General features: G+C 30.9%; 1 protein-coding gene across 1 annotated transcript; it reads right to left on the reverse strand.

Moving 5' to 3' along the window:
- Nucleotides 1-5,172: 5,172 nt before the first annotated feature.
- Nucleotides 5,173-7,421, reverse strand: LOC118039114 (homeobox-leucine zipper protein HAT4). The gene is made up of 4 exons (XM_035045723.2): nt 7,053-7,421; nt 6,346-6,659; nt 6,087-6,166; nt 5,173-5,966 (listed from the first exon to the last, which is right to left on the reverse strand). The coding sequence occupies exons 1-4, from the start codon at nt 7,222-7,224 to the stop codon at nt 5,624-5,626; spliced, it is 909 nt and encodes a 302-aa protein (XP_034901614.1). The 5' UTR covers nt 7,225-7,421; the 3' UTR covers nt 5,173-5,623.
- Between the last annotated feature and the right edge of the window lie 5,213 nt (nt 7,422-12,634).

Here is a 12,634-nt window from a genome sequence, read left to right on the forward strand (position 1 = left end):
ATACAAACAAAGGGTAATTAGACCTCTTATTTGAAAAATCTAAGATCTTATATTTTAATGTCATGTGAAGTACATAACCAATTTTGCAAAACAACTGGATGAGATTTCCCTTTGATTCCTTCCTTTTCGAGATTGTGAGTAGCATGCGGATATTAGTTATGTTTGGTTAATGTCTTGTAATAATAGTCTTTAAGGGGTATAGTGTGGTGGCAAAAGACTTGAGATTTGCACAGCAGGTCTCAAGTTCGAGTCAGGGTGTACATCTTTTGTAAGAGTCTGGGACAATCGGGGTTTTACTCACTCACCTGAGCCCATAAAGTGCGCTTTCTGAGGGGTGGGGTTTCCTCGAATCCAAAAAAAAAAAGTCTTGTAATAATAATAAAAAAAGATAAATACATAAAAAAAAATATAAATATTTTTGTTAAAAAGACAAAGATAATAACATAAAATAAATATATTTTAATAATAGTTTGAGTCAGTTTATATAATATCAAAATAAAAGGTATGAGAAAACATGTTTTTATTGTCTTTATCTCTTTTATTTTATTATAGTAACCAAACATTAATTTTTTAAAAAATTAAAAAATTGTCCAATGAAAAAAAAATTATAAAGTAATTCTATTTGTACAGAAAAAACTATCCTTAGACTAGGGTGATAAATATAATGTTTGTTTTAAAAAAGAGAAAAAATGATTAGTTGTGTATCTTTTGTCTGTTGGAAGTATGGTTGTGATTGCTTTTCACTTAGAAATATATCAAAATAATATATATATTTTTAATTATTTTTGAAATCGATGTATCAAAATGATTTAAAAATATAAAAATAAACAAAGTCGTAATAAAGAAATAGAAATGCTTGGGCTTCTTGATGCCTATGAAAAGTAATAAAACAATTTAAGATGTATCTAAATATTTTTAAATTAGATTAAGAGAACTTCTATAATTTGTCTTCTTTCACGTGAATAATCACAGAAACAGGGGGGCATTACAATTACCAAAAAAACAAACTAACACATATCATTATCTTATACATTCCACGGTAAAACTAGTTTATTTTTAAATTGGACAAGTTTGGGTTTAGAAGTATAGAAGTATTTTTCATAGAGCTTATTAGTAATTATACCAAAAAGGATGTTAATCAGTAATTTTATGGTTTTTTCTATAGTATAATTACCATTAATGACCCTTAAAAAAGTTATTTTTGATTCATGAGCTTTTTAGGTTTTTCATATTTTTTTATGTATGTCAATTACTTAAATACCCCTGGAAAATAAACTCTCTTTATTGTGGAAGCAAGGTCATTTTAGGTTTTTGCTATGGTTTTTTTTTTTTGTTGTAATTTTCAAGTGGGGTTAGAGGTGATTTGATATTTTAATATATAAATTAATATTAAAATTTAAAAGTGGTTAGTGTCACTCATGCCCTTTCAAGTGGCACATGTGGAGCCCACACAACACCGGATATTTCCTTCCATGGCGATGTTCGATGTGTCTCACCACCCACATCACTTTAGTGAGACATGTGTTCTTTGACGGTACGTGGATGAGCTACGGCAATGAGTTATTTTCCTTCCTTCTTCTTGTCTCTCTTTCCTCCTAGAAAACCATGTTGGCCACTACAAAAAAAATAAGAAAGTCTAGCTATTTATTTGTTTAGTTAAATTAGACCTTTGTTTTTTTTATTATAATATATTTAATCTTGAATCATTTATTAAGTTAATTTATTTTTTCAATTTCATCCATTCATACTTTATTTTTATATCATGTTTGGTCATCTTTCTTTTAATTGCAATTTATTTAGTTTCGGATTACTTATTAAGTTAATATTTTATTTTAATTTCATCCCTTTACACTTTGTTTTTATATTAGATTTGGTCCTTATTCTTTTAACTTTGGTGTTTTTGGTCTTCAATCCATTATTGAATTAATTTGTCTTTGAATTTTATCCCTTAATATTTTATTTTTATATGAAATATGATCTTTATTCTTCTAGTTGTTATTTTTTGTTGTTCTTATTATTTTCCTGATTGAAATTGTTTTTCAATTTCATCCCCTTATGATTTTGGTTTTTTATTTATCAAATTTGGTTCTTTTTCTTTTCAAATCTACATGTTTAAAATAAATTTTTTTATTTGTTTTTTCAAGCTTATCCCTAATTATTTTGGTGGGTTTAAAATTTTATATTGTTATTTTCTTTTTTCCTTTTGTATTGTGATATCGCCTTATAATTTATGTTACAAATTCTAGAGGTTGACCGAGTTTGCTTCGATTATTTTTAATTATTTTTAAAATGCTCTTCCATTATTATTGAGTTTGTTGAAATTTGATTTTTTTTTTAATTTTTTTTTATGATATGACCTTAATATAAGATAAATCTATGTTCATAAATAATGAGAAATGCCCCACTTTCAGCACCCATAAAAACTTGAAGTATTTGTGAAGTAAAGATCTCATCATCGTTCAAAAGATCAAATGACAATCTCCTTTATCAAGAAATTATTGTCATTGTCGGCCAACTATCCGTGAATGTCAACTCTATGAAGCTGGGACATAACTTGTGATTTGTGAATAACACACCTCTCTCTCTCTCTCTCTCTCTCTCTATATATATATATATATATATTATATATATATATATATATATATAAGAGGGTTAAAATCTGAAATCTTTCAAGGGAGGAAAGAATACTAATATCAATGGAGCTCCAATTAATTGGTTCTACCTTGTTGTTGTCCCAAATTAGAGCTTGATTGTCGACAAATCTCTCTAATCCCTACACTTCTGAAATGTGGATAATGACGTGAACGTGCACACGAGCAATTGTTATCGACATTTATATTGTTTAACCAAAATGTGGAAAATGAAGGAAGGAGCATGGCATTGGCATTTGCAGGTGAAGGGAAAGAAGGGCATGTAAAGTCGAAAGAGACAAGAGTTCTATCAACCTTTTCTTATCTTGTCGACCCTAGCAGAGCTGCTACAAGAAGAACAGGAGCTTAGGTTCCTGTCAATTTGGTTGACAAAAACTTCCTCAGTTGCTGAAAGGATAGCATAGCGTCACTGTTCGTTGATCACCCGTGTTTAATTGATTCGCAATTATTGAAGGGGTCCAACTGATCAACTCGTCTCTTAACTGCTGTTTTTCTTTCTTCTTAAGTTACCCTTTGAGTATGGCTTGTATTGAAGTTCAGGGACATGGAAGCCTTCTTTTTTCCCGGAAAAACCAAAGATTTGTGTTAACCTTTTGTCGTGATCCGGGCCACTGTGCATTAAGGCTTTGTCTTCTTCTTTTTCTTTTTTTAAAGAACTTCATCCTATATTATGAGATTTTAGATAGTATTTAGTTCCTGTAATGGGAATATGGGATAGAAGTAATCAACATATAATAGAGATAAAAATGCATTCAGTGAAAACAAATAAAAATATAAAAATAAGTTTATGTATTTTCAAAACAGGAGATATTGAAAAAAGATATATCTCCAGAGATAATATTTATTATTTTTTATTTCTAAAATATCATTATAAAAAAAACTCTTAATTCTAGAATTGTTCAACTAAGACATATAAGGATAAAAATAATTATTATTATAGTTGTAAAACCCAACTTAGGGGTCGATTTAAAACAAAACTCGGGTCATTAGTTGAGATTCATTTTATGGGTCGGGTTGACCCGAGTCAGCATTAGAATAAAGATAATTATTATAGTTTTAAACCTGATCCAAAAGTCGATCCAAGACAAGCCCAAAGTCACAAGCGGGGTTGATCGTTAAACTAGGTCAATATAAGGATAAAAATAGTTATTATTATATTTTTAAAACCCAACTAAGAGGTCGATTTAGAGTAAGGCTTGAGTTGTGTGTCAGGAGGGTCAACCCAAGTTGACTTAGGTTAGCATAAAATAAAAATGATTATTGTCAAAATTTTAAAACTTGATTCAGGAGTCAAACTGAGGCAAAGCTTGGATCATGGATTAAAAATATCAACTCAAGGTGATTCAAGTCAGTGTAATGATAAAAGTTATTATTATAGTTCTAAAATCTAACTTGGAGATCAACCAAAACAAGGCTAATTTCATAGGTTGAGAGGGTCAATATAGTTTTAACACTTGATGTATGGGCAGTGGCAGAGGCTGGCAGGGGCCCCGGCCCCTGCAAGGAAAATTTTCCCAGCCTCTCCCTTATATAAAATAATGGAAATTTTAACCTTTTTAAACAATTTCTTTTAATTTGGCCCCTCTTAATTTTTCTTTCCTGCTCCGGCCCTGTGTATGGGATGTTTAGGAGTGAGTCTCAACCTGCTTTTCGTTAATTTTAAAAAAGAAATTGCTTCAAATTTATTTTTTATTATATTTTTAGATTATTTTGATGTGCTGATATAAAAAATAAAATAAAAAAATATTATTTTGATTTTTTTAAAATAAAAAATAAAGATGAGGACTTCATTTTAAGATGCACTCAGTTATTGGTATTAAACCATATCACGATTCTTTTAAAAAATGTATAAATTTGAAACTTGAAACAAGATGCTGATAGCATAGTAGCATATCGATTATTAAAAAAATGTTTCCCCTTCAAAACCAGCGCGATTGATCGGTACCTGGCTTAGCAAAGTGGGGATGAGTGAGAGGAAAAATGGAAGCCCACTGTAAAAGTGTAAAAGTGAGTATACATTTTGATCTAGACGAGTTTCCTGATTTTATTTTTTCCCCTTTATTAGATGGACAATTGGGCTGGCTTCCTTTTGTTCGATGAATTCCCCTTCTAATTCTTTATATATATATATATATATTTGTGTTTTAAGAATATTTTAAGAATATATATAAAAATTTATTTTTTAATTTTAAATTAATATTTTTTTAGTAATTTTATAATATTAATATTAAAAATAATTTTTTAAAACATTATTATCTTATTATATTTTTTAAATAAAAAATATTTTTAAAATAACCACAGCAAGTAAATACTCATAAATACTCAGTAAACAAACTTTTACTTGTTAAGATTTTTAAAAGCAAGATTGGGGAAGAATTTTTGAATGGGGAGAAACTCTCTATGGGCTTAAGGAATAATTTATACAAGAAAAGAAATATATTGAGATTGTCCTCTCCAAATCTCACTACAAGTATTAAAAAAACACAGAAAAGAGATAAGACTATGTGCAAAACATAATCAATACTAGGAAAATTCTTGTAATATTCAATTACAAAGAGTCAAGAACACAACGTGGTTAAAATAAAAAAGAGAAATACTGCTGGCTGCTCTTTACATCCAAAGTCCTCTTCCTACCCTTTCAAAGCTCTTTCTATCTATGAAAGGAAAAGAAGTGTCTGAGTAATCATTTAGCTACCCCCTAGAAACACACTATAATCTAATTATGTCAAACCATCTTTTCAAGAGACTGCTAGGTCAGAAATACAAAACAAGAAAAGACCCACACCGAATCGCCCTGGGCAACAGCCATATCTTAGACCTACGACTTTGAGCACGAGAAGAATGGTGCGACGCTTCCACCTGTTCCTTGGCCCCCTCCATTTCGTACACATTACCAGCTACCTTTCTTTCCCAAATTAGCTGAAGATAGTGACGAATCAAATGACCGGGATGCCTGTGGTTTCGTGTTGTAATTACGATCGAGGACGGATGGCATCAAACGGTGTTGGTCCCCGTGTGACTGGAGCAGCCGGAGCCCATGGGTTCATGGGGACGGTCCTATGACGGGTAGGACCGATATGAGTATGGGGCCTGGCATCAACGGTGGATGATGCGGTGGGGGGGGCTGCAACACGCTCACATGATGGGCACATGGTGAGGGTGGTTGGTGGGGTCATTTGCATGTAGAACTGTGGTGAAAGTTTGAGAGCTCTAAGCTCCTGAACCTCCTTTTGCAACCTCCTGTTCTCTTCTGTCAAGTTCTCGCAGCATCTCTTCAAGAACTCACAGTCAACCTCGGTTTGCTTCAGCTTGGTTCTGCAAAAATTTAACACTCTAGCGTTGATAAAACCACTCGAGAAGGCCATAACAAGACATCAACAAAAAATATGTAGTAAAGGCCAGAAATACCCTTGATAAGATAGCAAATTATCCTACCTTGCCCTCCTGTTCTGAAACCACACCTCCACTTGTCTAGGTCTGAGTCCTAACTGCTTAGCCAAAGCCATCTTTTGCTTCTGCCGGAACCGGAACAACCGATTGTCAGTTTCAATTACCAAAATACCCTCCAAACAATATTCCATTCCTGACTCACGAGAGTAGAGGGGGGAAAAACTCATTTTTGTGTATTTTCCTCCATCTCTCAACAATAAAACAGTGAGACTGGGTTTCAGGTAAAATAAAAAAGAGCACTTACTGGGTTGAGAGTGTTGTGTTCTTTGAAGCTCTCTTCAAGAATAGCGGCCTGATCTTTAGACAGCCTGAGCTTCTTTCTTGAGGTTTCACCATCTTCATCGTCACTGATTCCACGAGAAGAAGCTCTCTCCATCTCATGCTCATCTCCATTAATACCTTCTCTTTCACTTCTCTTCCCGCTAATACTCGATATCGTGCTGTTTGGAGATGAAACCCCCACTTCCTCTTCACAATCAGCCGTTGATGGTAACCTGTTCACGTCGATTCCTCGAAGCAAGGATCTTGTCTCGGCCCGGTATGAATTAGAGTTTGGATCTGCATGGGAGAGATGAATTTGTCAGAGATCAAAATTTACATATTTTGTGGGTTGGGATCTTGAGAAAAAAAATAGACGAAGGGTTTTGTGTTGTGTGAATAGAAGAAAAGTTGAGTGAAAGCGATTGATAAAAGCTAATAGAACATGGAAAAACAAAGCAGAAAAGAAAAAAGAACACTTAATTTACTTTATTTGAAAAGGAGAGAAAGGAGGATAGTTTTTCTTTAAAAAAAGGCTTTATAATGTGTTTGTTTCTTGGGAAAGTGAGGGAAAAGGAAAGAGAAGATACAAATCTGGATCTGAAACTTGAGGCCATGCGGATCTTAAATTTATCCAAAAACCGGGGGGGGGGGGGGGGGGGGTTGTTGTTTTACAAAAAGAAAAGGGCATACCTGAAGAAGGGAAGGTCACATTCCATGAGGGATTTTGAGGATGGAAACCAGAGAGAGAAGAAGAAGCAGCGGATGGAACCAGTGAAGGCATGAGGTTCAACTGCAGAGAATGTTGATTTTGAGGAACACTAAGACTTAAACTCAAACCCAAATCTTCCTTCCCAGCCATCATCTTCTTCCTTTTGCCACCAAAAAACCAGAAACCCTGCTATTTATATAACCTACTTCTGTATACTAAAGGGCAGGACAGAAAGCTTAAGGTTCAGGTCTCTCTGTTTTGGTTCTCAGAGAGAGAGAGAGAGAGAGAGAGCTGCTGCATACATGTGAAGGAGGAGGATGGGGTTTGGAAGGGAGTGCGTGTGGGGGATTATATAGAAAAGAGAGAGGAAGAGAGGAATGGGGAGTGGTGGTGTGTCTGAGTTCAATCATGACTTCTTGTCAGTAAGTCCAATTATCTCAATCATGGCTTTTGCCTCCGTATATAAATATAATAATACGATTTACCTAAACTCTAGTTTGCTTCTTTACCCTACCAGGGTTAATAGCCTATTCGGTATTTGGTTGAATTTTTATTTTTAAAAAAAATTATTTTTTATATATTTTTTATTATTTTAATATACTGATATTAAAAATGTAATTACAAGAGGGAGGGATGGATTTGTGGGCATGGTGAATGGATTACCATTAATATTTGCTTCAGTGTTTATCTTCGGCTTTAGCTTGACCTAAAACTTCGCCCCTGCCAAAAACATTTATATCATCGATTAGGTTATTTTTAATGCTATTAATTAATGGTGGATTTGAATGTATTATGTTTCGTACCAATCCAATTCACTTTATTATTAATAAAACTTGGAAACAAATCACTTAGTTGGCAGCAAAACTAAAATACAGCCACGAAATATTTTAAATATATTTTTAAAAAATTAAGTATTATGCTATAATAAAGTTGCTGAGGTGTTTTATGAATATAATAACTGTTTTGATTAGAAATATATTAAAATAATATTTTTTTATTTTTAATTATTAGAACATAAAAAAAATAAAAGAAGTTAATTTTAAATTGCTGGCATTTAATTCCCAGATACATCAAGAAATGAACATCTTTTGGAATATAAAATAATAATAAATGATGGGTGTCTTCATTGAGGATACGTTCACACCATAAATGAAATAGATACGAACCAAGAAATGTTAGCCTTGGCGGACAGAACCCTCATAAATTCTACAGCCCTTTCATTACATCGTACTCAAATTTAAATTCTTAAATCAGAACCGTTGAGAAATTGACTTTGATGCAAGCAACTCCTCCATTGCTGTTCGCACATGAAACACACGAGTCATCTACAATGGACTCAGTTTTTTTTTCAATGAGTTTTTTTATTTAAACAACGTTATTTTGGTAGAGAAAAAAAGTTGATCCACTTATTTGTGAGTGAATGCAATCAGCATGTTATCCAAACCTTTAACGGGAGTGTGAGATGGAAGTAAAGGAGATTTCTTAAAGCGCTTCTCTACTCAACAATACATTATAATAATATTTATTTTTTTAAAAAAAATTATTTTATAAAAAAGTATTTTTTACTGGGGTTTGTTAGATATTTATATATGCTTGGTTAAAACTGTGGTTGAAATTGAGATTTAATAAAAAATAATAATTTAATGTGTTTGGTTAATAATACTTTTCAAATTAAGATTATAAATAATTAATATTGATGATTTTTAATTTAAATATTGTAAAATTAACTACTGCTATTACATCATGAAATAAATAATATTTTATATAAAATATTTTTTATTATTCCATTAACTATCTACAATTCTATCAAGTATGAAATACATTCGACAAGAACAACAGTTTCCTTGGGTTTTTAAGCGCGCAACAACATCGGTTAAAATATCACTAGGAACAAAATTGGAATTGTTATCAAATTTTGCAAATGTTACGTTATCATGCGATCTACTTCTAGTTTATGTAATGTCATTAGATAATGTTAAACACCAGTTTTTCGAATAAAAAAAATTAAAAATTGAATTTTTTTACTATTCATGCTAACAGTGCAAATAAATAAATTCATTAAATTGTTCACGCAAACAACACAGGTGAATAAAGATTAGTTGTGTTTTATATCAACATGCTGCTTTTTTCACGTGAACAATGCAAAATTTCATTTCACTATTTCTGAGCGAAGTGAATAGTGTGCAACGTGAATTAATTCACTCTACACTATTTACTTAACAAAAGTGAACAATGCTCGCAAAACAACTACATCTTGCTTTTTTAAAAACTGTGATCCATTGCTATTTTTTATGGGTCCCATGTTTGAAAAACATCGTTTTAAACTTTAACCAAATACAATTAATTTGTGATTTGTTCAAAATGCAGGCACTACACAAACACACTCTTATTTTGTGAGTGAATGCAATTAATATGTTATCAAAACCTTTAGTGGGTGTGTGAGATAGTAGTAAAGGGTTTTTTTTTTGTTTATTAAAATAATATTTATTTATTTTTTAAAATTTATTTTTAATATCAACTAATTAAAATTATTTAAAAATAGTAAAAATATCTTTAAAAAAACACATTGAATCACACTTCAAAATACCTTGTAAATCTCCGAAACAACCACATATTGGGTTCTATTAATTATGACACAAAATACCATAAAAGCATGATATATTTGACATAATCAAAGAGCGTGTTTGGCAGTGTGGTAGCGGTTGCTTTTCAAATAACTTTTGTGACGAAATGCATGCCAATAATGTTTTTTCATTTTCTAAAAATCATTTTTGATATCAACACATCAAAACGATCCAAAACATACAAACCAAATTAAATTTTAGCAAAAAACAATTTTAATTTTATGGAAATACGGTTTACATTACGTTCCCAAACGCTCACAAAATTTGCTAAGCACATTCAACTCGCATATCTCGTGTCCTCCTATATGTTACTACAGTGAAACCACTTAAAAAACACTGAAGATTTTTGTCTCGTTTGGTATAGCGTAGTTATTTTTTAAAATATATTTAATTATAAATATATTAAAATAATATTATATATATATATTTAAAATTTATTTTTTACATTAACACATCAAAATAATATAAAAAAATAAAAAAAAAACTTTATCAATCCAATAAACCCTAAATTAATAAAAGTAGACAATGTTTGGAAGTTTAATGAAAATTATTTTTTAAAATTTTTAAGGTTTATTTTGAATATCACTGTATTAAAAAGATTAAAAAATAATAATTGAAAATTTAAAAAATTTAAAGAATTTGAAAAGCACTGTTAGATGCTACACAAATACACCTGTGCATATCTCATGAATCTACAGCATTAGCAAAGTGGATCCACTTCACACCTGAACACATCTCACACTTATCACATTCCTTCCAATTAACCAGCGGTTGTGATCAAATAAGGGTAAAAATCCAATGGTCAATCTATCAAGCTTGATCATTTTATCCTGTGCTCATTACATAATCAGGCCAAGCCAGTTGAGCTAGCTAGACAACCATCAAATCAAAGGGTGGATGGTGATGATTGGAAGAGACAGATCAACTTTTATAATGATCATCACACGTGGGGCCTACATTTTCCCCTATCTTTTTTAATAAAAAACCATTTCCTCACGCGCTAAGCACGAGGAAGGTGTTACCGGACAAAAGCGTCGCTTTCATGCACTTTTCTAATAATACTGTTAGCGCTTTTTTCATTTGCTTGAAACCTATCCAGTTAGTGCACGTGTGCCACACTCGTGGCCATAAAAGCTGATTTTCATGGGCTCATTTTAATAATGTTTTTTTATTTAAAAATATACTAAAATATTTTTTTATTTTTTAGTTTATTTTATATTGGTATATAAATATAATTTAAAATTATATAAAAAAATTAATTTTAAACAAATAAAAAAATAAAAAAAATAAATAGGATTTTATAACTCGTTTCAAATGATAGTTTTGATATTTTTTTGAAGTATTTTTTATTTAAAAACATATTAAATTATTATTTGTTTATTTCTAATATTGACATATCAAAATAAAAAATATTAAAAATTTTCAATTTAATAAAATAAAACATATTTTTAAAAATATTTTTAAAATATAAAAACAAACTGATCTTTTTTGAGATTATGGTCTTGATGTTTTTTGAAGTTTTTTTATTTAAATAATATTAAATTATTATTTTTTATTTTTAATATTAATATTAAAAATATATTAATTTAAAGTTTTTTAAAAAAAACATTTGGAAATTCCCGTGCGACCGCACTCTCAAACTGTGCAGAACGTGTAGTTGACGTAGCACAGGGGAGAGTACGTGCACTACAGGGTCTAATAATGTTTTAATTTATCGAGATGGCTTAGAGCTGAAACCCTTGGTCGGCTTCAAATCATGACTTCGTGCGAGAATGATTCTGTTAAATCCGTCTGTATCTAATATGTTATAATTTAGTGACTAGAGAGTTGTACAGTCTAGTATCATATACTAATAATATAAAATATTCCATATTTTAATCGATGATGGCATGATGCTGTTTTCAGCAATAAAAAATTTTATTGAATTAAAAATATATTTAAAATAGATAATAGTAATTAGTTTTAAAAAGCTAGCTTTTTTTCCGGTCAAAATAAAATTTTTTATATTTTTTACCCTAAAACAGAGCAATTATTTTATAATCTATTTTTTTTCTTAGGTAAGTATATGAATATTCACAGCATAACAAACAACAAGTTACAAATATTATTTTATTAATACTTGTTTTATATCATTAAAGAATATATATTAACAATAAAATAATAACTCACTTTGAATATCACCACTAAAAATAATTTTTAAAAATTAATACTTTATAAAGATACAATTTAAGATTACATTTTAAATAATTTTTTTTAAAATATATTTTATTATTATTTTAATGTATTAATGTCTAAATAATTTTAACAAGCATGTGAATAATATTTTTATATTTTTAAAAATTTATACATCAAAATGATTTGAAAACATAAAAAACATATTAATTTAAAGTAAAATAAAAAATAAAAAAATTTTAAAATTTTTTTAAAAACTACTTTTAAAAAGCACTTTCAAAAAGGCTAAAGAGTCCAAGAAAGCGAACAACAGAATTTTGTACTTTTCGGATGTGAGGGGGAGGGAGGGGGGAATGGGGGGAGGGAGAGGGAGAGAGAGAGAGAGAGAGGAGACAAGGGAGAGTGGAGTTAACGTGGGATGTGAGGGTGCGAGAAATAAAGGAAAGCGTGTAAGAAAACACCTCCTTTCCTTAGGCCTCCCTCTCGAACTCACGTGGACCAACATGTCTTGCCTGGGGACACGTGCCCTCACACCCCCTTGTGGTTCCCACTGTCTCTGTTTGCTGTATATCCGTGGACCCCACTACTCCATCCGAACAACAAAGTCGTGTGTGTCATCTTGTCCCTTCACGCCCCGACACTCACTTCTTCACAATCATTTGAACTCCTCCTTAAATCAGCTTCGTTCACATCATCTCATTTCTCGGTGCGTGTAGAACACCGTCCTAACTCCCCATACTTAGCTCTTTCTGAACCCATACCATATG

This window comes from Populus alba, chromosome 1 (assembly GCF_005239225.2).
Source record: "Populus alba chromosome 1, ASM523922v2, whole genome shotgun sequence".
Taxonomy (NCBI): Eukaryota; Viridiplantae; Streptophyta; class Magnoliopsida; order Malpighiales; family Salicaceae; genus Populus; species Populus alba.

Bases quoted from the DNA above. Each gene is read 5' to 3' on its own strand.
- LOC118039114 (XM_035045723.2), bottom strand. From the start codon at position 7,224: ATGATGGCTGGGAAGGAAGATTTGGGTTTGAGTTTAAGTCTTAGTGTT. The intron at 6,660-7,052 runs GTATGCCCTTTT...TCTCCCATGCAG, and splicing joins TGTGACCTTCCCTTCTTCAG to ATCCAAACTCTAATTCATAC. The intron at 6,167-6,345 runs GTAAGTGCTCTT...CGGTTCCGGCAG, and splicing joins AACACAACACTCTCAACCCA to AAGCAAAAGATGGCTTTGGC.